Genomic DNA, 24,611 nt, shown 5'->3' on the forward strand with positions numbered 1-24,611 from the left:
GTCTAGTGTCTAACATAAACAAAGGGGAGTGGTCTAACACACGGCATCCACATTGCGTGATTTGATGTTAGTCAATGTAAGAAGAATACACTCTTTGAAGCCTTGCCAATACTGTGCTTCGATCCTTAGACGTATATACCCATCACATGCCCGTCACAGAAGGTTTCCGACAGGATCCCGGTGGGCTGCCAGAAGATTCTCTACACACCAACCACTAACCAGTGGGCAAGCGACCATCAATTCCATCCGACTGTATAACGGTAAACGAATTTGCTGCGAGTCTGTGAAACCGGTCGATCCACCGGATGTCTCCGGTTCCCCAATGTTTCAGTGGATTTCATTTCCGACTGCTCTTAATGGCTTCAGTCTTTATTCATGCAAATGAAGGCCAAATAAACGATTGATTAGAGAACTTCTTTCTCCAATTCCTTATTTTGTTCTTGACGGTTCTTTATAGTTCCTTATTAACAAAATAATTTGAACCGACTAGGTAACAAGTATTGGAAACTCGGCTACGCAGAAAGAACGAATGCAAACAACTCTACAGCCAGAAAAGACAAAGTAATTAATTTCCATCGGCTTTGATAGGTTACCGATGCGTGGATCCTTGTCTATTCCGCTCTTTTAAATTGCCATTTCAGACGGTCTGTCGCGTTGTCGATTGATTTTTTTCATTTTCATGGTCCAAATGTTTTGTGAGTGTGGGCCCTGACATTTCCAAATCAATTTCAACCCCTTAAAGCCTGACGCTCAAGCTTTCTCTCGGTGTATAGACCCGTTAGCTAGGCGGCACCGAAGAATTAAATGCAATCAATAACGATGTAGGCGCGTGCTGTTTACTGCCATTGCTGTATACATACTATAAGAATGCCAAAAAGAGGAGGCCCAATCTTTTTTATATACACTTTCGAATTGCTGTATATACCCTCTTGATATAACAACTCTTTCGTCAGAGTGTACACAGTGATTATAGCATTTTACGGCTGTACACGAATGGACCTAATACAAGTATATCTGACGTAAGCCGCTGTTCCCCCTTATACATATATACTTGCCGCTGATTGATCGCCGCGTATTTTTCTTTCCTCAACGGAATAGGTTTTCCGTATTCTTCAGAAATTGCAAGTTTTCTGTTGACACCGTAATAATTCTTCTTGCACTATATTCTCTGCTGTGCGGCCCCGCGTCTTGTAATCTGGTGCGTCTTTTTGTATGTATAGAAAAGCAATAAAAAAAGGAGCGCGATTGATTGAAATGGAACTTTTGCAGCTTCTCGATCAACCAAACACCCACGAGGCGCGTATAGAAATGCGATACAAGTTTTATTTGATTTCGGATGCATATAAGCTCTGAATATAATAATTAAAGATATAGGTTTCCTCAGTAACCTCAGTAATAAGAAGCGCTGTGCAATATATATCAATACATAATCAAAAAAAGTAGGATGGAGAATGGCGTTGGGAAAAAGAAATCAAAAGTCAAACATGTCGAGTCACTTGCAAATCAATGGGCCAAAAAACATGCTTGAATCAATTGATATATACACACAAGTTGTCCATAGCGAGTTCATTACTCTGCAGTAAAAAAAAAAAAAAAAGGATTTGATATGAACAGCTTTTATTATTACATCCGCCCACCGGTGCCCGATGAAAATGTCGCCCGGCAGACGATTGCTATAAAGTGCTGTACGTCAGCGAAATAAAAGGATGAAAAGCGCCAGCGCGTTTTGATGGCAACAAGTTCTTGGAACAGTGGAATTGGCTTCGTCTTGATTATTTATTCTTGTTTTACAAACAACAATCAACTTCCGAATGCTCGGTACATTCCGGAATGACTGAAGTGGAGCAGACGGAGCGATTGTTCATACTCAGGGTACGCATCAGAAGGAGCGGACTGCCACCACTCGAAGTGCCGCTGCCACCCCTGGCCAGTCGAGAGGTGAGACCTCGTAATCTGGACGTGGTCGTCGATCCATTAGCCGCCCGGTTGACTTCCTGCCGCTCGTGCTGGTGCGCGTTCAGAGAGACCCCGGCTCCCATGCCAACGGAAAGGTCGTTCAAATTGTATTGGCTGCTGAATTGGCGACAATGACGGCAGTGTTGACCGCCAGGGGATCGGTCGCCGGAGAGAGTAGCTTCGTGCCCAGCTCTGCTGGCCGGCGATGAGAAAGCGTTGGAGGCCCGACAGATGCAACGGCGCCGGACGCAGCAGCAGTAGCTGTTGGCGCAGATGCAGCAGCAACAACTGTGGATACGACGCCACATGGATCGGCGGAAGTTTTTCGACATCAGCGAGTAGATGAAGGGATTCAAGCACGAGTGGACGTAGGGTAGCATGTTGATGACTACTCGTAGAAAGTAGATGCCCTGCGAGAAGTACTCCAGTCCCACTTTGATGGAGATTTCCATGCAGATGCGCGAGCCCCAGCAGATGAGGAAGAGCACAATCACCAGGATCAGCATCTTGATCACCTGTAATTTTGGGTATTATAACGAAACGAATCAAGTTGATTAGTGCTCATTAGTTCTTGTATTTTTCTCTATAATTCGACAGCACTTAGAGTCTTAGACGTGGAAGCACTTCAACAATGATAATAAAAAAAGGGCTAGATTATTTCTAATCAGTTGGTTACGAGGCCAACAAATGAATTCACGTCAGTTAATACTGCAGCTCTACTGCTCTAGCCATCACATATATAATAGTCTGTGCTGCTGGCCACGGAAGCTGCTGCCAATCTCTTGAATTACATGCCTCTCTAGTTGCCCAGCTTTCTCTTTTGTCTTTCAGTGCCAGCTCTTAGGATAGAAGAGAATCTAAATCATTGAGTGACTCCGGCTTCTTTTAATGGGATGCGGTCTCCTCGAATGTACCGTGTACGGTAGAATCACCGCCAGGAGGGAAAAGGGGCTCTTTATAAAGTGGCTATAATAGGATGGAGAAGAAGAGCAAGACGGACAAAGCGCAGCAGCATAGAGTATAAGTCTCTCGTTAAAATTAATTTCCAAGCCGGCTGAAATAGCCAAGATGTGTAAATAAAAGAAGATGTCTTGTTGCAAACATGAAGAACGGAAGGAATTGGACATTATGGATTGAAATGATTACATATATGTTGGTTGATGGTTGCCTAATCAAAGTCATTTCATCAACAGCCTGTACAGGCGGCCGACAGGCGGATCAAACGAATTGAGAGCTTATGAGTCTTTGCGTGCATGTTCTGGCTTAGTCAACTATGCTCTTTTGTCTCGGAAGAAACTTAACCATGAACCAAAGACATTTTCAAACAGCTTCAGACCGTATTCATATGGGTCGATGTATTGTTTGTCGCCGCCCCGATAGTGAACTCTATCTCCTATTGATGCAAGTCCTTTGAAATTTATAGAAGCAAAACGGAACCGTGGTGCGTATACAGCGAACTAATAACACTTGTGCAAGCAGAGAGAGCTTTGTAAATTAGCAATGCTTTGTGTATCTGAACAAGTGAGCATAGTGTACGCATGCCCGGGAATAACCCACAGACAATACTTTCCTTTAATATGCAATGCCAGTGCAAATAAAGAACGTACGGTAGATTAGGCGTTATTGGAATATCCTTTAATGTTAATAGCGAGCTGAATGTGTCCGCGACGCCGTGCAAGTTGACAGGAAGATATATTAGCATCTCATAGGAGCAATACCCACATGATTTATGTGTCACAGACTGTATATTAACGGATATAAAGAAAGCAATCGTTGTCGAAATGGTCGAAACGCCCAATAGCGAATAAATATATTACCGGTAGCTAGATGTCTTTTTCAAAATTTAAACTCTCGTTCGTTGTGTCCATAAATATTTTGTTTTGAGTAGACTTCTTCAAAGCCGTGCAAGGCTCTCCGTCGAAAGGATATATTGCAAAGTATACTATAATACCTTACAGAAACTGATAACAAAGAAATATGCTAATACAGCAGCTATATAAGGTTCGCGGTTTATTACGTCAGAAACGGTCGAATGTCATAACTGGGAAGACTAAACCGCATATATTTGTTATATTAGACATGTCATGTGCTGTCGCAGTGTTGCGTTTGCCGTATGTTCATGGTTTAGTTTCCATCGATTTCTTATAAAATGTGCATCGCCCCCGTATACCTAACCGAGTAGAAACACCTAATGATTAAAGGGTTTTGCGCGCAGTCATCTATTTTTCTTTTTCTTTGGAAAAAAAAGGAAAGAAAAGAAAAGAAAAAAGGAGGCTCTCAAAAGTTCGTCAAAAGCGCAACGCTAGATTATTTGTTGCCTCGGATAAAAACTTCAAAAGGAAGAACACAAGAACCTTATGGTAAAATGCGCCCCGAGCATCAGACTTGACATTCTGTTCTGATATCAAGAGATTGACGAACCCAACGTCAAGAAAACAAAAAACAAAAAACACAAAAAATGATCCTACAACAAATGCTCCTCCCATCTACGTACACGACAGACGTATATAGTCAACAACAAAAAAAGTCAGAGATGACGTCACCTGTTTCCTGGCGTTACGGGCATCCTCCGCTCTCGCCTGATGGACTCCGATCTTTCTGATAGTAGGTCGAGCAGGTCTCAATGTTTCCTGTCATCGCAACAACGAAAGAAAAGGGAGAGAGAGAGAGAGAGCGATCGAATATTAGAAGATGCATGTTCGGGTTGAGCTAGTGCGCGTGAGAAAAAGGCAACACAGCATTAAAAACAGGAGCATGCATGGGCGTGGAACAAAGTTCTTACTCTGAGATGTTTCCTAGCCAGTATTAAATGAGACTCGCGGTGATGGGGGTTGTTTTCCGGCGAGGATATAGTGGGCGGGTGATGATGATGATGATGGCCGTTACTGGCGGCGCCTGCGAATCCTTTACAGCATGACGAGGCCTGATTACTGGCCGCACACGGCCCGTGACAAGGCAGCAGACAAGCTTCGTGACCGCGAACTGGCAGCAGGGCAGTCGAAGTGCCCGGGATGGTGGCGGCGGCGACGCCCGTAGCTCCGACGACGATCGTAGTTCCAGCGACGGTTGTGGCAACGGCTCGCGGGACCGACGACGACGATGACGCAGAGTCATTGCCGGTCTTTTGATTGTATGGCCATCGACTGCCGCTGCTGCTGCTCCCGCCGCGCCATCGCCTCTCGTGGTGACGCGACGGTCTCTCGTGACTGATGTCGCCCGAACAAAACAAAACAAGATACAAACAATAGAAATAAAGGTTGCTGCTGCCGGCAAGCAAGCTAATAGTACAGCAGCACTGCATGGTTCGCAGAATGGCGGGCACACTCTGTCCGTATAAGCGAACAATGTAATCGTCCGGTCGGTTTGGCCCACTTTTTTTTTCTCTCTCTCTTCTCCCTTTTTTGTGTTGTGCACTCGAACGGTCACTCCCCGGCAACATCAATCCAATAACAACGGCAAACGACATCAACAATAATCACAACTGCAGGTGAACAAGAGAAATCCAAATATGTTTCGTCGTGGGGGAGGTATTACGTATTATACGCGTTCATTCCATGCACCTGCATGGCTGGTCGAGCCCGACCGTCAATGGCACGAAAATGTGCATTTGTCAGACAAAGAAATACACGCGTTCGTGCTCAATCAACTCCCCCGCTGGCTTGATGATGTACCCCCACCGGCACTTTTCCTTTTAACTTTAAATCGTGTACGCAACTATTTCTTGCTTGTGCTCTTTTATCAAATTTGTTTGTAGCATGATGTCTCTACGAGCCCAATCGTTGTTGAAATCCTGGCTCAATCTTTTTACCTGTGACATTTTATCCGTGTCGACCGGTGTCGACTATAAACGTATACCGGTAGTATACTTTCTCATGAATTCCAATTTCTATTTTTGTTTGTACGTTACTATCGGCAGACAGTGGGTCAGCTGAGATTATAGTAACTTCGTTAACGATACTTCAAAAAAAGACGTTTATCGACAAACTTACAAAAGAAGATTGCAGCGAGTCAAGAAACATTCGACTTGTGACAAGGGGATATTGGGACATTATATCAGAGCAGGCTTACTATCTCTGTTGATGTTGCGCTGAAAGACACTGATAATCCGTATACGGATTCCCGCGGCTAGATCCCCATCAATTCCCGAAGGCAACATTGCTATAGCTGCCATTGTTAATTCTTAGGATCCTCGTACTACACTTGACGCATTTCATTTGTACTTTTTTTTATAGCGCCCCCAAGCGCCCCTCAAGTCCAAATTGGGTACACTAGAAAGTGAATGGCATTTCTCACTCCCGACGGCTAAAAAAATAATCACGAAGTATATATGTCTCATTATGTTAATTAGTGTCCGAAAAATCCAAGGGGAAATTTTAGATCCCGTCAGCCGTGTCGGAATTGCGTCATAACTCTCTTGATTGATGTAAACGCGTTATTCCCCCTAATTGTTGCACCGCATTGCGTGTTTTGTTGAGGTTGATTTGCTCAGCACGTCATCGCTCATCGACTGAATTGAGCGCGTGATGGAGTTATTCGATTTTGTCTGTATTCCCCACCATTTCCCAGAAGATAACGACGTAGGCTAATCTGTCGATCGAAGTTCAATCGACTAGGTTTTCCGCTAATTGACGAAAGAGACGACCGAAAACGTGAAAGTTCATTCAATCGTCTATATTGATGGACGACACAGAAAACATGCGGGGGGGGGGAAAGGGACAGTCGGAAATTTTCGCATCGATTTATTAAACTGGAGCTTTGAACATCATCAAGTGGTTTTTTCTTTAGCCAATGAGGATATCTTTGCATGAATCAAAAGGAAAGTTCAAGGCTTTTGCTTTCTGCTTTCTTTCCGTTTCAACATTCACGCTTCTTTGCGTGAAACCCATGCGTTCTACTAATCTTCTAATATCTCAAACTTTGCCGTCAGCTTTGTTCACTGCGGGTAAATAACCAATTATGTGGCGGGAGGCAAAGGTTATTCTATATAAAACCCTTACAAAAAGTCACGTCTTATATAGTCTTGGAATGTATGCTCTGTTAATCTATTCGTTTGATCTCGCTCCCGCTCGCTACCGCTCTCTCCTTGAATTTTCCACCTGTCTGCCATTTCTCTTGTTTAAAAAAAAAGTTCCCGGCATGCCAATAAGTCGAATTCTTCTTTTCTTCGAGTAGTAAATGTCAGCAGCTTAAAACAAGAAGAAAAGTTACTCGTTTTTTACGCGCATTATGTGTCGGATAATGGGTGATACATCGCAACGCTGGATGATTCCTTTGAGTTTTTAGTGGGAATATAGTATAATGGTGCTGTGCAGAATACAGTGAGAGGTATAGTTTAAGGCGGATATGATTAGGGCGGGGTTTTAATGGTCCCATTGATCTCTTCTTCTGTACCCCCAAAAAGGGTGCGGACCGCTTTATTGTCCTCAGCGTTCAACTTTACCTTCCTTTCAGTCTAACAACGTATGTAGCCTATAGGCTTTAATCCTTCCATATTGGTCTATTCATCTTTGAATTACATCATCGTTACTTTACTACTCATACTAGGCGCCGTTTGACGCTGAAAGTATCCATGGCCGTTGGGTATACCAAAATTTGGGTCAAAATCCTGGACGAAGGGTATTTAGGGGAATCCGCAATCTATTGGAACACGACAGAAACAAGTTGATGTGGTGGACCAATTATCTCTCACTCTTCAGCTAAATTCATTGCGCAATATTCTACGCATCGGACGCGTGGGTGTTATAGAAAGGATGAAACATTCTCAAGAGCGATAATATACTGCCCATAGACAGACATTGATAAATTAAGCCAGAGACTCTGAAGAGGACTGTGGTTTAGTCAATGTTTTTTTTTCTAATGAACAAATACAGAAAAATAATAATACGCTTGCGCAATTGGCGTCGATATTCTTTTTTTTTTTTTTCTCCTTTCGAATTGAACGGAAGTCTGCTGTCAGCAGAAGTCGACATGCTAACAACTATAGATGCAGGCTTAAGGGCCCCGCGATGCCACTGGCGCAATCACGACCGTATACGATTTATAGACGCCTATATTGTTTGTTTTGTATTCTTCTTTTGATTTCTCTTGTGTAGATCATGTCAATACAACGACGCACATAAGACTGCCTTACACTCAACTACCAACTCCATAAAAAGTAACAAGTTATACAGCTTTGACTTCTATTCTAGGAGCGCACCACCTTCGTGCCGTGCCGTACTGTGCATTATCGACCCCCGCGAAACTATAAAACGTGTACCCGGCCACCTATTGCATAATAATATTCCAGTATTATCTTTTCTCATGGCTCCCGCGACGAGGTGTCAAAATTCCATTTGAGCAAGTTCACCCATAATAACGAGCTGGAGAAAAAAAAAAATCTCTTTGATGTACAGCATTTTGTGGTCTTATCATATTTCTAGTGTGTTCTCTTGTTCCTCACTTCGTTTGATGTACTACCTGATTGTCCCTATACTGTTACCTGAATAAATTCGCCTCTATTGGCAATAATAAGAATAATAATTATAATCTATTGGCAATGCCTGCGTATATTTAAGTTCCGGTATAAAATTTGCATGATTATAACCTGCTGAGGTCGTCTTCTCTCCAGTCTTTCACCTCTGCCCTTTTGCTGCGTGAAAATAGGCATTGCCTTTATCGATACAATTCCGCAATCTTTGTTCTTCGATCGAATGATAACAAGTTTGTTTCCTGTGCACGTGCTGCCCTGCCTGATGCTGTGCTCACGAAGAACAGCACCAGGGAAATCAACGAGAAGAATAACAATCTGTTTGCAAATTCGAAAAAAAAAGCAAACGGAAAAGAAATATGGCACAAGCTGAGAAAGGTAATACAATACTTATGATGTTATTTGTTATTGTTCTCTCGGCTCTTGCTGCACTAACTGCTGCACAAGTCGTTTGGAAATTTCAAATGCTCGCGCATACTGTATATGCTGGGCTTTGTACAGCATTCAACCGAAAGTTGCGAGTTAATATTACCGATTATTCCGTGATTTACACAATTTTCGGCTGAGTGAATAGCTATTCGGCATTATGAAAATGGGGCAATGCACACTTGCCTCATATCAATACAGCATTCCTCTAGAGTCGTAAGTCCAGCGCCTTAGAGAACGCGGAATCGATCGATATAGAATCAAGCCAACTCCAACTATTACGGTAGCCTTATCGAATAAACGGCCGGGCCGGACGCGCAAGGATCGAAAGTTATTTCAATAGACGGAGCAAGAGGTATACGCGCTGGAAATTCTACATGACACAACCAAAGAGCTCCAAGACGCTCGCTTATCTTTGATTGGATATGCTGAATGGCTTGAATAACAAAAGTCAAGTCTTTTTCATCGTGCTGCGTTGGCGGAAACGGACAATTAAAAACCAGACATACATATGGTAACGACCGAGTTGACAAAGCCAGCAGGCACTTGGAATAACAAGGGATGGTTTGAACTACAAGTATAAGCGTCACACTTAACTCTATACGACTGGAGTCTACTATAAACTGCTGGTATCTGATCGAATTTCAAATGGATGCTTATGTAACAAACAAGCACCGCGTTCTCCGAGTCCCACTACATTTCCCCTTTAAGAGAACATTGAAGGTGGGCGTCGCCGAGTGCGTGTACATTGTAAAGTATATCTACATGTATGTATGTATTTATGTTTGTATGTACATAGCCTACGCTTGTCAATTGTCACCCGCTTCCCAGGCAGTTTCACACACAAGCGACACACGTGCCTGGGTTCCCACTCGGCTTTCTACAATAAGCTGCGTGCCAGATATGGGCGACAATCCTTCGTCAATCGTCATCTATTACCTCCACTGCCGTTTTCACACGCTCGCTGGGGCTTAAAAAAAGGTATTTCTTTGATTGGATCGTATCGATCGTCAGTACGCAATCGTGTCAACAACGAGGTGTCTTACGCGGCATTTCGCTTCAACACGAATCCGATCCAAGAATTGCAGGCCCCCTTTTAATGGCCGCCGCCTCGGTTATTATTACGTCGACGCTGTTGTGCTGTGTGTAGAAGCCTCAAATGCTTATACCACGCCCTGCGCCAAGAAATCTGCGAAATTTAAAAACTCTCTTCCCACCCACTCAAAAAACCTGATGCTGTTGATGCTGCCAGTGAATTTCAATGGCGGAGCAGCAGCATGGAAATCAAAGTCGTTCGTGTTCTGTTTCCATTGATTTATTTAAATGCTACACTTCCGTTCGCCAGGGAACTATCATTAAAAACATATTCCGTATGCGCGCTACAAATGTCGCGGGCGATTCCGAAGAGAGAGAGAGAGAGAGAGAGCAAGAGTATCTAGCTCTTTAATCAGATGGTTAATGTTGCATTTAGTCTATTTGTTGAGTGGATTTAAGAAGACGCACGGGGGGGGGGGGACGCAGGCGGAGGTTTTCCGCTTGATGGTGCTCGATTGCCAGCAGGCAGCAAATTGTTCTGGGAAGTAATCAACTCTGTCCTGCTTATTATATTGCTGGTCCCCAAACTCGTTTAATCGAAACACGCATTGTTGATTATTATGATTGTAACTTGATCGTTGTCGCTCTCTCCTGTAATATAACAATATTTGCTGTATACTACCTGCTGAAACCTGGTCAGATCTTGCCATTGTTCGATAAGCTCCTATACTTGTAGAATATAGCGCGCCAGTATAGCGAATTATTAACAGACCGGCAGACGATATGGTCTTGGGATTTATGTGCAACATACCGGCTATACGGAGAGACCGGCGAATGTATATTATAGACGAAGGATTATGTATGCCAGCCTACTTGGTGTTGGTGTTGGTAAGTACTCTCATATTTCGGGTGGAGAGCCACAATTCCCGGATGACATAAGTGTAGCAGATGATCATGACCAGTCCCGGCGCTAGCAGCAGAATAACGGCCTGGTAAATGGCGAAGATAAGACCGACTCCTCCGTCCGTTTCGACGCAGTAATTAACCGTTACAGACTCTTCGCCGTCGGTGAACGTCAACGGATTCGTCCCCTAAAAGAAAAAAGAAAACAAATACGAAAAAAAACAAACAAAAAACAAATGCGTCAGCATCATATACATATAATTGCCATAGAAACGGTGTCAACAGTTCATTATCGTAATTGATTTTACGATGGCGGCTTTATACGTATATATAAGAGTGTAACGTTAGAATCAACATTATCAACATGTCCTTCTCTGCAAAAATATTCGTTTAATTTAACGAGCTCCGAGCGGTTCGGTGTTTATAGTCTGAGCTTATTCAGCAGCCTCCGAAATTGCCTTCAATTGAAAAGGGTAACATATAAAGACGAAACGACGATATATCCGCCCGGATGATCATAATATTTAAGTGCTGTTTATTTGTCAGATGCTTGGCGTAATCAATACGTCACTCATCAGTGGCCAGTCTAGTCATTTATTTACGTGCAAGAGGGTAGGGGGGGGGGGTGGCAGTAGACTAGACAGATGAGACTGTTACTTGGAGACCCGACCATCGTAACTGCAGTTTACGTACCTTGGTGAAGAGAACAGGCGCGGTCAACAAGAGTGAAACGATCCAAACGACTAGAACGGCTCTGCGGCAATTGCTCATGGTGCACACGGATCGCGAGCGAATTGGAAACACAATCACTATAAACCTGCTCCAAACAAAATTACGGTTAGCCCAAACAAAAATAGTGAATTTATTGTAGACATCGCGAGGACGCAGTCTGTATACATACACCACCAGCCCGGGGAAGGATATGTCAACCGATTAAGTGGAAGCCCAAACAAAATAACAAGCGACGCGCGCGGGCGGCAACAAAAAGATGTTGCAAACAAATCTTCGTTTAAATTCGTTTAAACCATCGCGGGGGCCGAGCGAGAGTTACTTAATTATTTTCGTTTGTTGTCCGTTCCGAAAACCCATTTTTCTTCGTTCTCTGTTACCTCTCTTACCTTAATCTTGCATGCTGGTCAGAAATGCCTAATAGCTGGTTGCTGTTTAATGGGAAGTTATCTCGACACGGCCGGCCGGAAAAAAGGTCGAAGAAGGAAATATAATCAAGAAGACTGCGTAGGCGACACGCGCTTGTCTTCGGGGACTAACACCGGACGGGTAACCTTTCATCACGTCCAACTTTATCAGCGAGTTATATACATCAACTTTGATCTTCTTAGACTTGCGTTGTTTGTTTTTTCTCGGTATATATCCAGATGCGAGAGTTGCGTACGTATACGCGCACAGTTTGACGCCAATCAGAAACTTTGGTTCCACGTAGAAAAGTGATAGATGCGACTTGGCCGATATGCCGATCGCGTGATAAAGTGCTGACACAAGTCACAGGTTTCCCAGCATAGATATTCCCGCTCTCTTTTCCTATCGCTTATGGTACTATGTAGGCATGTAGCTGAATATGTGGGATTGGATGATCATGATTGTTTAAAAAGCCGGTCTGTACACTATAAAGATATATATTTCTTTTAACTTCTAACTGTCTCTTATGTGTACGGTATACCGACCCAGGGGAAATAAATCTAAAATGATAAAGGACGCTGTCAGAGTGGATCAACGCAATCAGACTTAAAATGGACTAACCGAAATGGAAGTTGCATTGCATATCCGAAAATGTAAGCTCTTGTACAGTTTGAGTTTGGAGCTGCACATGCAGGTACTCTCGGCATTTCACATCGTCTTATGGCGCCCGCTGTAATGTGCAATTCAAAAGCATGCCGTGTAAGCCCCTGCTGGATGGCCTATTATGCATATCTCACATGGCGCATTTCAATAACTTGTAGCTACGCGAACTGTCGAGCTTACATTGAACATCACCTATTCACCGTTATTAGCGACCATCAAAGTCAATCGGCAAGATCGATAGACGTATATAGAAGATAACATCGGAAGAGAGCCACTTCTTTCACTATTTTCCTTTCAAGACAATGTCACATTCGCCTGTGTGTTTTTTTAATATTTTTTTTTATGTTGTCTAACATGGCTCCAGGATAGAAGGCCAAAGGGGAATTCTTACTGGAATGGAATAGCTGGATGATGATTTTTTTATTATTATTTACTGTAAATACAAGTCAGGAACGATATACTATATAAAAAGATAAGTTTTGATTCGGTAACGTATAGTTTCCGGTATACGTCATGCGGAATGAAGCCATCGCTTGACCGGAAATAACCGGAAGAAAATTGCCGAGAACCCCAAAAATAAAGGAAAAAAAGGGGGAAAGTTTAACGCTTCGGTACTTTCCCTTCTCCGATTCTTTGCTTTTCCTTGAATCAAAGAAAACTAGACACGGCATCTCTTGACAACGAGAAAAGGAACAAAGAATTAAAGAAATTGCCGATACGTGATACAACCCATCAGATCATTGACTTTGGCAAGGAACCTGGCGCATCTATTCGACGCAACCAAAGAAGCGAGAAGATAAAGGAAATCAAAATGAATCCGAAGAAGAGATGAAAGACCCCCCCCCCTCCCCCTCAACCCGCCAATCGTGATGCCGATGGAACAATTCTCATACTTGGCCAGTCTGATTTTTACGGCTTGCATCGTTACCACGACTCTTATATCTAGCCTTTATACGTGAACTGCATTATCTATTATCTACTTGTGCTTATAGGAGCTTGCTGTTCCGGCGGAAGAAGTCCACAACGATAATAATAAAATGTCGATTGTTTTTCGATGCTGTGTCAGCCATAAGGGCCATTCACCGCGTGTTATAACTGAATGCGGTTTCCATTGCGGCCAAACAGGATATAGCTATACGATTTCTTTGGTTTATTACCGGAATATAAGAAAGGAATTAAACGTCGGATCTCAGACAACTTTGCCCCACTCAAGCGAAATGGGTTTTCCTTATTCATTTATAAGAGTTTCGGCTCCATGTCGCTCGATCCTCTTCTAAACGAATTGTTCTTCTTTTATCTTTCTACACATCAAGTCGTTGGGATGGAAGTCGGCAGCACGGTCCTCCGCTTCTCCCAAAAAATTCTTCTCTTCTCACTTTTTTCGATTTGAGATCGGTCTGTTTTGGCTTATAGTTGAGGACGATGTTGTTGAGTTTTGAGCAGTTGAGACCCCCCCTCGAATGATGGTGATAATGACGGCGACGCCTGTCAGTGTTGGAGGCCTTCAACATTCTGCTGTTGGCTCGGCAAAGGAGAAAGATCATCAGACCAGAAATACATTAGGATGACAATAGAAAGAGTTTCACCCGTAGTGCGCTCGTATCTCGAAGCCTAGAGTTGACGGTTGACCCATCGTTAATCACCGTCGGTTACATATCGCGTATATACCACACCCAGATTGCCATTCGTCTTGATCTCGCTTCGCCATTCGTTTTCGCTTTATTTTCATGGCGGCGAACGTATAGATAACTTGAGTCAAGACGGCGGAGGGGGAAGAAAAAATGCACGTCCGTGCTCACAGATTATTTGCGTTATTCGACATAACTTATTGTATTGCATTAGACGCCTTTATTATTCTAAGACTAGCGCTATAGTACGACTGTATATACGTGGATGAATCCAATAATCCATCGCGGACGTGACGTTTCGATGCAGTGAACGAATTAACGCAACTGGCGTCTTGTGTGAAAGCATCGCCGCAGCAAAGGACAGGATTCGACTGCTTGTCTAATTCAATTTTATTATTTTTTTCCTATTTCTGTAATGGTTTTTTACAGGGGAGCGCTCAATCTAAATCCCGTGTCGCTCCTCGTGTAAAATCCCGGTAGAACCGAGTCTTAATCAATATTCCGTCACGTACAAAAATTGGCAAACGGATTAAAAAAATAGACGATGGCTGTAGAATATATCCAATCAAATCAACATGAAAAAAAAAAAAAAACGAGACGGAATGGGAAGATCAGTCCGTGTTGTTATTGAATTTCTCACATTTTCTCATTTTCCGACTTCCGTTGCTCCGCCTCCGTAGGCCCGATTAAATAGTGCCTTCCTAGCCATTATGTACAGGGACTCATTTGCACTAATGAAATTCCAACGCGTAATTTCCACTCAAGTAAAAAGCTAGCAAGCGCACGCAGTTAGTACATACAGCGTGTGGTGTGTCCCTGTTTTGTGTGTCCTTGTTTTATTCATGCGGTGCTGCTGGCCCTGTGAGGTTTCTGCGACCCGATCAGTCTAGACTAAATAGAACCATCCGGCTAGCACCAGATCTTGTGTACAAGCGCCGTGGTGCGTTCGGTCGATGTATGACATCGCCATCGCTCTTATTTTCTCCACGGTATACACGCGAGGAGCGGAGCCTATATACGATATCTTTTTTTTTTAACGATATATGAGCACATAGTCTCAAAAGAGATGCAGGCGCAAAAAAGTCGACTAATGACGACCGTATTATGCGCTGCTGCGCTGTGGTGGCCAGCGCGTCGATCACGCAAGATTCATTTCTCTTCTTGACGATCTCCTTTTTCCCCATCAGCCTCTACTTGTCGTGTACATATCTCGAGGCTCCATCACTGCCCATATCCCTTTCGCTAGCTCCTCCCGGGGGACTTCGTAAATATATATGTTATTATTATGCATGTGTGCATGCCCTCACGATCCAGTGATTCTGTTTTGTTATTATCTTTATTACAATGTAGCCTACAAGATGGTGAGTGGCCGTGGGCAAGTATTGCGCTATATCTATATTGGCGGGACGTGACATGTTGCTTGCAATTTTCAACCTTTATTTGGGGGTTTATTTTTTTGGCCAGGGGCTGCAATATTTCGGATATAATGATGCAAGCTAAAACGTGCAACTATCCAGTCGACATTGTCTTAATTCCTATCAAATCTTTGCAAACTCTTTCTCGTGTATGGTCGGCTGGGTCAAAATGTTCTAATGTCTTATATACTCACGTTGCTATAGGCAACCACAAAGAGACCACGACCCGGTTAAGGTTATTCTTTTCGTCACACAATGCAAACCCACGTCATAGGGACAAAACAAAACACATGTCAATACGAAGGAAAACTCAATTGCGATTTAGGCGGTTAACAATAAGTAAACGTTAAAAAAAAAAAAGGACGACCATGGCTTTGAAGATGTCCGAATATGCTTCTTATCAGTTTAACGAAATTTGTCTTCTAACCGCAGTATAGTAACTCTTTTTGACAGTAGATAAGTGTGGAAACGGGAATCCTAATGCGCGATAATATCCTACAGACAAAGAGATTCATTTAGGATCTCTGCGAAGTTGAAGTTTTCTATCCTTTTCGTGTGGGTGAAAAAAAAAAGATGCGATATCCTTCATGAATGCCGTGTGATTGGCCAATTTCATATCTGCCTTTTTTTTTCCCAAACAGGCAGCTTTGTTGGCTTAGCCTGTCGTGCCGTGCATCTGAATCAGGATACTATAGAAGTCGGCTTATGCAGTATACGCAGAACATACTGTACATACGGGACTTAAAATATTGTAAAAAGATTTACCTTTCTAGAGATACGGCCGTAAGATTGAGAACAGAGGCGACCGCTGAAAGAACTTCGGCATATTTGGCAGTCTTGCAGATGGTTCCCGCTTCGTCCCATTGGATGACAAAGTACTGTAATACTTCCAGCTACATCGTCACAGCCCCGAAAAAGATGTATCGATATTTCGACGGAAATAGCCAACACCAGCCCGAAAATAAAACAACAAATGGAGAGGAAATGATGGCAAAGGCATAGATTATGTATTATTATGCGTTTGGACACAATTGCGAAACGTTGGCTTACCGGAGCGCAGACTAGCAGCAGAAGGAGGTCGGCAGCTGAGAGAGACACCAGGAAAAGAGTTGTTCCGTTTCGCGATTTACGATCACCGATCATTCCCTTAGACATTAATCATTCATCATATAATATTAGTTATGCAGCGTAACATTTGATTATTGATTTCTACAGTACAAAGTCATTAGCGATAGGATTGAGTTTGGACAAGAATAACAAATTAATGACGGTATACTACGAAATGTGCAACCCGGATCAAGTAGTATATAGTTCCATGCATTATCGTATTACTCTTGCATACCATCATGGCAGTGACGTTTCCAAGCACGCCAATGACGAAGATAACTGAATAGCTGATGAGCATCGCTAAATTCTTGTCGATTTCCCACTGCTCCAGTATCTTTTTGGGATTGGGCATGCAAACAATATCTCGGAATATTTCAGTTTTGAATCCGGGGCGCGCTGACGACGAAAGATTGAAACCAATTCCCATGTTGTTCCAGACGCTGCCCATTCCACTGGAGCCAGCGCCGACAACATTGAAGACATCCAACACGGGCACCCATTCGGCCGAGTCATCCGCCGGCTCAGTTATATTCCACAATTCGACAGGGTAGAGGCGCCCAGAAATATTGACACAAGCCATCATGGATTACTGGATTACTACTGCAGCACAACTGCACACCAACAAATAAACAGTTGCGGTTCCAGTTAGGAATGAGGGGAGACCTTTATAGCGCACGGCGTCGAGCACTTCTGAAAGATTAGGCCAGGTGCCACATTAATTCGGTTTTCACGACTTCTCGGGATGGAGCGTTCTGAACATTTCGGCCTGCAGTAGGGACCCCAATTTGCTAGACTGAAAAGCTTGGCGACGGATAAAATGGTAAGTAGCCTGTGCACGCGTCGTGTAGTCGAGGCAATGAATGTGGACCGTCTCGTCTAGGTCGTCCACCTAGACTCGATGAGAACAAATACCGAATTTTACACAATGCCATCATTTCCCTGGAGGTTGGCCAAGAGCGAACGCAAGCGCAGTAATGTTTGCTGTTGCTGATCATTTTGGCAGGGAAACCTATCCGTCGAACGATGTCATAAATTTGCGTGCGCGCTTCTTTCGCAGTCAAGGTTTCAATTCAACTGGAATGAGCTCCGGTGCCAAATGGTCTATCACTTCGGTTCACAAGTAGATTTGAGAAACGCAGTAGATAAATTCCTCGAATATCTTATGGGTCCGTTCCGTTGGCTGATGTATAAGGCTTACAAGCTGTCAGCTGATGTCAATATTTCATTATCTGTACACCACAGAACTATATATAGAATAACAATATGAAGATATTTTCATGAGGTTAAATTACTGGATATGGTAAATAACTTTTTTAGGTATACAGCAGTATTCTTAATCTGCACGATGCATGAGGAATTGAGGATGAGGTATTTTGCCTTGTTTGTTGTTATTTTGAGTTTGAGGCAAATAGGAAATATTTTTTAAAGGTGGCAAGTGGCAACCCTGTGTACAAATAAGTTTCGTCAATCCGTCTGCTCGTTTTCGAAGTTGCTTGAAATTTTGTCTAACTAACTAAACTTGTTTAATAACACATCGCAGGTCGCATAGGTTTATTTCATTATTTGTTAAAGTCTAAATAGGAAGAAACTTTTTTCTTAATGCCAGAGGGATTTCTAGTTTAGGAAGCTAGCTGTCACCCATTTAATGACATAAATCTCATACAATCTACAAAGTTACAAACCTTAAAATGTTCAATATAAAGGTGAATCCTCGCAAGGCGAAGCAAAACCTAGACCTTCAGTCACTTTCTAAAGAAGTATTATTGTCAAATTATATTAGTAAGATTAAATATTTCAAAATAAAAGGTTTTTCCGTTAGGAGCTGATTGATCGTGTTCAACAGTTGGAGTCACATGTGATTCAACTAAGAAATTTGCTAAAACCAAAAAGTGTACCTGATAAGCATGAAATGAAACAGAAGGCTTTTGATCACAAAAAGTACGTAAGTTATATTAACATATTTGAACATGTTATTTTGAATTTTTATCAAATTCTTTTGTTTATTTTCAGATATGCCAAGAGACATGTGTTGCTACAAGTGGTGAGCAATTATTTAAGTCTAAACATCAAGTTGGAATTTCTAATTGCAAATGTATTCACATTCCCTTTCAGGCTTATGTTGGTTGGGACTATGCTGGTTTTGTTGTCCAAGAACATACTGAGAAAACTATTGAGGCTGAAGTGTTTAAAGCTTTGGAAAAAACTCGATTATTAGAGAGTCGTGAAACAAGTAACTACCATAGGTACTTTGATATATTTAGTTTTATTTGCAATCACTTTATTTATTTATCAAAATTTTTTGCTTGCTAGATGTGGTAGAACTGACAAAGGTTAGTTATTTAGTTTGTCTTTAATTACACTTATATTTGGTTTTAATTTGGCATTTTTTTTTTGCTGCTTAGGTGTTAGTTCTTTTGGACAGGTATTTGCTCTATATTGTGTCTTTGGTGTTTTTAGCTTTAATTTTATTTCAATTTACAGGCTATCTCTATTGATTTGCGCTCGAATTTATCAGAAGGCAAAGGTGTTTTTATTCCAGATGGTCATCAAGCAAAAGTTGGAAACACCGTCGAAATCGACTATGTTGGTATACTTAATAAAGTTCTTCCTCCTGAAATCAGAATGATAGCTTGGGCGCCGATAAATCAATCTCTGAGTGCCCGTTTCGACTGTCGGCAAAGAACGTACCACTATTACTTTCCAAAGGCCAATCTAAATATAGAGGTAAATATTAAACAAACTTACTGTATTTACTAATCGGTAATATACCTTTCTCTAAATCGTCATCCATGCAGAGAATGAGAGTCGCCTCACAATCGTTGATTGGGGAACACGACTTTCGCAACTTGTGTAAAATGGATGTGGGCAATGGTGTCATTAAATTTGATCGGCGAATAATAGACATTCAAATTGAAGCCATCGATGATGATAAGACGAACAGCTATTCAATGATACGATTGAAATTAATAGGACAAGCATTTCTCTGGCATCAAGTCAGGTGTATTGTTGCCATACTTTTTCTTATTGGACAAGGTAAAGAAGAAACGACAATTATCCAAGAATTACTTGACGTTGAGCGCAATCCTCGGTAACAGTAACTCGGCTCAATTTGTTTTGTTTTTTAATACTTTTTAAAATATTCTTTTATCCAATCATAGGAAACCTCAGTATGGGATGGCGTCTGAAATTCCACTTAATTTGTTCACTTGTACTTATTCCGATGATGACTGTCAATGGATTTACGATGCGGAATCTCTTCGATATGTGATAAGTGGTTATCAGACGCTTTGGGCCGAAAATAGCATTAAGTAAGCAATAAAAGAAACGCATTTTTTTTTGCGAAATCTTATTAATGTTTATTATTGTAGGGCGACGATGATTAAAGAAATGTTGAACAGCCTAGAGGGTTTGGTTGATGACAAAATTGAAAGTCAGTTAAAAGGTCTGGTATATGGAGTTGAACCGAAAACGTATCTGCCGTTAATGGAAAGGCAAAAATGCGGTAATGAATTCACTTAACGTGGTATGAAAATGACTTAACTTATCACTTCTATTTTAAATATATATATATTGCAGAAAGTTTGGAAGAGCGTATCCACGTGTACGCCAAGCGCCAACGAATAGAAGTAATTGAAACTGACGCCAATTGCCCTTGATGCCTGATCACGTGTTAAAACTGCAATTGTGAATAAAACTTCCACACAAATTGTAACAAGGATCATGCTTGATTGTATTTGAATTTTTAGGGGTTTAAATTGTTGCCATAGCCACTTTATACTCGCATAAAACGCTACTTTTGAAAGAAAATCACCACTATTCTTGTTCAAGATATTAAGGGAAAGATTTATTAATCTCAGAAAAAAATGTAAAAAAAAAAAAAAAAAAAAAAACATTTCCGATTTCGTCCTCTACATGCTTGATAATCAAATGCTTGCGCATTCACTTCGTCGGTAGTGAATCAGTAAAATCACATTTGTAGGCCCTGTTTGACAGTGAACGTCTGTGTGATGGGACTAGCTTGCGGCATAGAGAGGGTTTTCTTCCACGCCCAGTCGAGCGAAGCGGTATTTCGTAATTATTAAAAAAAGGCACTATCTTTCTACTCATAATTTACCTTGCCAACATACAAACAGGTTTTTTGAATTATGAGATGCACTAATGCATAATTTGCGCACTTTAGAATCAATAACGAATTAGAATCATACGTGTATAGCAAGAAAATCAACTTTCAATGATAGTGGAATTGTTTTCGAGTGCTTGTCTCTGAAGAAAGCGATTTCGAGCTTCCGCGATTAATTCATGCTTACGACATTGAAGAATGTGTTGTCTTTCTTGCGGATCATCAACAAAGAGCTTCTCTGGTTCCTGGGAAACATCAAATTGGTTTTCTTGCCTGACGAATGTTGGCAACGTAGAAAGACTAGGCTCTTGTTGAAAGCTGGGAAGTGTGGGCAGAAGACGACCCTCTAATATATTCTCAACTGTTAAGTCTACTGAGCGAGTTTGCCGTAGATCCTCAACGATAACAGAAAACGAATAATCGGGAAACAATTGAAGTACCTAGAACGCACAGAATAAACATTTAAATTGTTGAACAAGAATTAGTAGAATTTTATGATAGATTTCGTCACACCTGATCAGCTAAAGCTTCCAATTGAGAGTTTTCTGCAGCTGCTACTACCGGAGTATCAGTGTTTTGTTGAAACAGTCGATTCCAGCCCGTCCACGATATAAAACTTGCAGTTTCCCGGGGACGTGAAGACGAAGTAGTTTCTTTCGATCCATCTTCTAAAAGTTGGCGTCGACACGTAGGGCACGTAGGATCCTGTTCCAACCAGTGCAACAGGCAACCTATTACATACAAGTATAGATAGATGAAGGATTGCCTCAGTAATTGTTATGAGTCAATACCATGATGAAAATGATGACCACACGGCAACCGTCTGGCTACAGCTGCTGCTTCCCAGCAAATGGCACATTTGTTATCCTCCCATTCAGATTCGAGTTCGAAATGGAGTGTTTCCAAGGGACAGCACTATTATAACAGAATAAATTACTAAATGATTAAAACTAGAGACTTTGCAGAAGAAGGGGAGAATAAGATATTTTAGATCGACTCGAGTACAAACCAATTCAACCAATTTCAGCAACCGTTTGTAGTTCCCGTGTCGCCGGAGACGTCCACACAGCTGTTCGTAGAGCACTCGCAGTTGCATGAAAATGACCAAAGATGCCATAGAGAGCAGCATATTCGCTCGCAGAAGCATGTGAATCTAAACGAAAAGAGACAAAAAAGGGGTTACCGAAATTCAGTCGCATTGCAGAAAGCAATTTCGTCTCACATGATGTGCCAAATCCACAACGAGGCATGAAATCTCCACCGCCAATTCCACGTAGTACGACGAAGGACTCCACCCTATGATCCAACAATCGTCAGATGTTTGAGCACATCGAGAGTCTCTGTTGCGAATGCGCAACTCAAGTAACCTTGAGAGATCTGATGAATGGGCGGATGACAAGACTGCAGGTAGAGGATGTATCTAAAGATAACGTGGGTGGTACGTAAAGCCAAGAGAAGACATTCCGGGGCGACCAAGGCAAATGTAATCCATCCAGCGCGTTGTCCAACGCCGAGGCAAATCAAAAATAATAATCCCGATGCCACCAGAATCGATCCCAGCAGGGTAAGCAAGCGGATGTGTCGATTTCGAGGGGTACATGGAGTCATAGATAACTATAATTTCGCCAAACATAAGATAAATTACAATACCTGTTTGAAATTTTTTAAAAAGAAAGATAAAATCCAATTACATATTCAAATCTGTCTTGGCAAAGTTGAGCATGAATGTGTAGAAAGCCAATAACAGAAAACCAGGACCCCCATAATATAACACCTTCCATACTTTGAACATTTTTAATGCCAAATATAAAAATAAATTTGTAAAACACAAAATTCCAAAACTTGTCTTTGATGTGCTGCAGTTCAGAAACTCTTAGTTCCCCAAACACCTGCTTCTGCAGCCAATTTCCAAATAATACAAGGAGGCAGTAAGCCATGTTCACAACAATCTGTAAAGGGTAGAAGATTAAAACAAGTTTAAAGTGTTGGATATTGACTAATAATATAGGATGGCCATGTTCTAACCCAAATGCAGAGACTGTCATGGATAGAAAATGACACAATATCTTGAGCTCTGGAGCTGAGCCAGTAACGTGACAGGATATTTGAAATAAATGCTTGCAAGGAGTTGGGAATCTCTTGGCTGCTATTCGTTTTAACAAATTGCATCCTCCATTCAGGGTTCTGTGTTTTTTCTGCAGCGTAGTGAAGAGACAAACCCAAAAGAGAAACACTGACTACCGCGTAAGCTTCCAAACTCGGGAGGGGTAACCTCTCAAGTAGTAAGACAGGCATGTTGTTGTTGTTGACACAGAAAAATTGGGTTCACAAGACGACAAAACTACTAACAAATCTAGGGTGAAAATTGCATTTGAAAACATCAGCAGAAATAACTAGGATTAGCTAGCACAGCAATTCAAGGCAATTTCATCTTGATAGCACTGCGTTATCTAACGACCATTTCGATAACAAGTGCCGTCAAATGATTCAATAATCCGAAAATGTGTCAAAACTCTGATAAGGCGGGTGAGGCTAAACAGCATCTAGTACACGTAAACACTGCAAACGGAATGAAAAAAATTACTGACGTTTTGGGCGTCAACCTCAAAAAATTCCAGCAAACTATTTTCTAGCAAGGTCAAAAATGTGCAAAAAATACAAGGCAGATTCCGTCTCGCTATCCCCAGGGGAAGATATGTATTCAATGTCAACTATGCATACATGTTCTCAAATGTAGATGTAGACTGAATTGCGCTCTCGGACAGTCAAGCTAATAAATATTCAATTATTCAGTACGCAGTGTGAACCAAAATGCTGGTTTGTTATTAAAAATGAAAAAGATACGTCACAAGTCTTAGTAGATTTCTTTGTTTTTACTCAGAAACAACTTCAAGATCCCTTAAAAATTTTCTGAGATATATTCGCTAAATATTCCACAACATTCTCCCGCACCAAAAACGCCCAGTTTTATAGCACTGCCCAAACACACGCATAAGAGTACTCAATTACGCTGATCCAAATTGTACTCCCGAATCAACCTTGAAAAGAAAATGTATTCACTATTATTATTTCTGCTTTGATGGCAGCGCGTGATGGAAGACAGAAAAAAGGGAGAAACATCAGAAATAAAACGTTGTCTAGCTGCATGTCTAGCCGATTTTATCGTCTTGTTGTGTGCTGGCTATGAAAAAAGTAGCGTGTCATTTCGTACCAGATTGGGACCGGAAGAAGGTGTCCTTGCACACACACAGCACTGTTAACGCCTGATTTGCGTCCTCAACATTTGTTACAATAGGGCGTCAGCTCTGCAAAGTAACTGAACCGTTAAATTCTGTAAATGTTCACATTCGAGACAATTTGAATCCACTACATACCAAAGTCTTATTGCGTGCCTCCTGATGCCACTCACGACAGGTCAAGGTTTCCATTTGAAATTCGCGCCGAGTTTCGCTTTTATCCGATGTGGTAGTCCTTCAACATCAATAAATGAAGCAACAATAACTTTGCGAAAATAAGGGGTGGCTAAGTAATTGAAGTGAAGATTCCGTTTTGAAGTTCATTTCATGTTCTCTTTCTCTGCACTTTAAAGAGAAGCTTTTTCTTCACTTTGGCTCTATTCCAATTTTATAGCGTTTTACAACACGCAATTCACAAGCAGTTAACATTTATGTTTATCATGTTAGTGTTAAGTTGTTATTTGCGAGGTTATTTGGTTGAGCCAAATTTGGATTGGAATTCAACAAGATATGTTTGCG

General features: G+C 41.7%; 3 protein-coding genes across 4 annotated transcripts; 1 reads left to right on the forward strand and 2 right to left on the reverse strand.

Moving 5' to 3' along the window:
* Positions 1 to 1,785: 1,785 nt before the first annotated feature.
* LOC124328367 (alpha-2B adrenergic receptor-like) lies at positions 1,786 to 17,621 on the reverse strand. Its single transcript, XM_046787126.1, has 8 exons — positions 16,972 to 17,621; positions 16,680 to 16,775; positions 16,395 to 16,522; positions 11,480 to 11,603; positions 10,757 to 10,974; positions 4,739 to 5,162; positions 4,500 to 4,586; positions 1,786 to 2,471 (listed from the first exon to the last, which is right to left on the reverse strand). The coding sequence occupies exons 1-8, from the start codon at positions 17,317 to 17,319 to the stop codon at positions 1,788 to 1,790; spliced, it is 2,109 nt and encodes a 702-aa protein (XP_046643082.1). The 5' UTR covers positions 17,320 to 17,621; the 3' UTR covers positions 1,786 to 1,787.
* Positions 17,622 to 18,203: 582 nt separating this feature from the next.
* Positions 18,204 to 20,448, forward strand: LOC124329494 (tRNA pseudouridine(38/39) synthase-like). Of its 2 annotated transcripts, XM_046788560.1 has the most exons (11): positions 18,206 to 18,493; positions 18,556 to 18,674; positions 18,747 to 18,777; positions 18,849 to 18,979; positions 19,047 to 19,066; positions 19,139 to 19,158; positions 19,218 to 19,460; positions 19,532 to 19,824; positions 19,895 to 20,044; positions 20,105 to 20,238; positions 20,313 to 20,448. In XM_046788560.1, the coding sequence occupies exons 1-11, from the start codon at positions 18,425 to 18,427 to the stop codon at positions 20,390 to 20,392; spliced, it is 1,290 nt and encodes a 429-aa protein (XP_046644516.1). In that variant the 5' UTR covers positions 18,206 to 18,424; the 3' UTR covers positions 20,393 to 20,448. The 2 variants fall into 2 exon arrangements, with proteins under 2 accessions (XP_046644515.1, XP_046644516.1); XM_046788559.1 differs by having other exon boundaries at positions 18,204 to 18,493; positions 18,556 to 18,777.
* A 117-nt stretch (positions 20,449 to 20,565) lies between these two features.
* Positions 20,566 to 23,376, reverse strand: LOC124329492 (E3 ubiquitin-protein ligase AMFR-like). Its single transcript, XM_046788558.1, has 8 exons — positions 22,882 to 23,376; positions 22,548 to 22,805; positions 22,224 to 22,470; positions 22,079 to 22,152; positions 21,866 to 22,009; positions 21,648 to 21,771; positions 21,370 to 21,587; positions 20,566 to 21,296 (listed from the first exon to the last, which is right to left on the reverse strand). Exons 1-8 carry the CDS (start codon positions 23,149 to 23,151, stop codon positions 20,958 to 20,960), a joined length of 1,674 nt encoding a protein of 557 aa, XP_046644514.1. The 5' UTR covers positions 23,152 to 23,376; the 3' UTR covers positions 20,566 to 20,957.
* Positions 23,377 to 24,611: the final 1,235 nt, after the last annotated feature.

Source organism: Daphnia pulicaria, chromosome 3 (assembly GCF_021234035.1).
Source record: "Daphnia pulicaria isolate SC F1-1A chromosome 3, SC_F0-13Bv2, whole genome shotgun sequence".
In the NCBI taxonomy this organism is placed as follows: domain Eukaryota; kingdom Metazoa; phylum Arthropoda; class Branchiopoda; order Diplostraca; family Daphniidae; genus Daphnia; species Daphnia pulicaria.

Coding starts and splice junctions, on each gene's coding strand:
- LOC124329494 (XM_046788559.1), top strand. CDS start 18,425: ATGTTCAATATAAAGGTGAATCCTCGCAAGGCGAAGCAAAACCTAGAC. Junction 18,494..18,555: donor TTCAGTCACTTTCTAAAGAA/GTATTATTGTCA, acceptor TTTTTCCGTTAG/GAGCTGATTGATCGTGTTCA. Junction 19,461..19,531: donor AGGCCAATCTAAATATAGAG/GTAAATATTAAA, acceptor TCATCCATGCAG/AGAATGAGAGTCGCCTCACA.
- LOC124329492 (XM_046788558.1), bottom strand. CDS start 23,151: ATGCCTGTCTTACTACTTGAGAGGTTACCCCTCCCGAGTTTGGAAGCT. Junction 21,772..21,865: donor TGCTGAAATTGGTTGAATTG/GTTTGTACTCGA, acceptor CTGTTATAATAG/TGCTGTCCCTTGGAAACACT. Junction 21,588..21,647: donor TGGTCATCATTTTCATCATG/GTATTGACTCAT, acceptor TGTATGTAATAG/GTTGCCTGTTGCACTGGTTG.
- LOC124328367 (XM_046787126.1), bottom strand. CDS start 17,319: ATGATGGCTTGTGTCAATATTTCTGGGCGCCTCTACCCTGTCGAATTG. Junction 16,523..16,679: donor TGCTGCTAGTCTGCGCTCCG/GTAAGCCAACGT, acceptor GTGACGATGTAG/CTGGAAGTATTACAGTACTT. Junction 5,163..10,756: donor CTTACCAACACCAACACCAA/GTAGGCTGGCAT, acceptor GGGCGACATCAG/TCACGAGAGACCGTCGCGTC.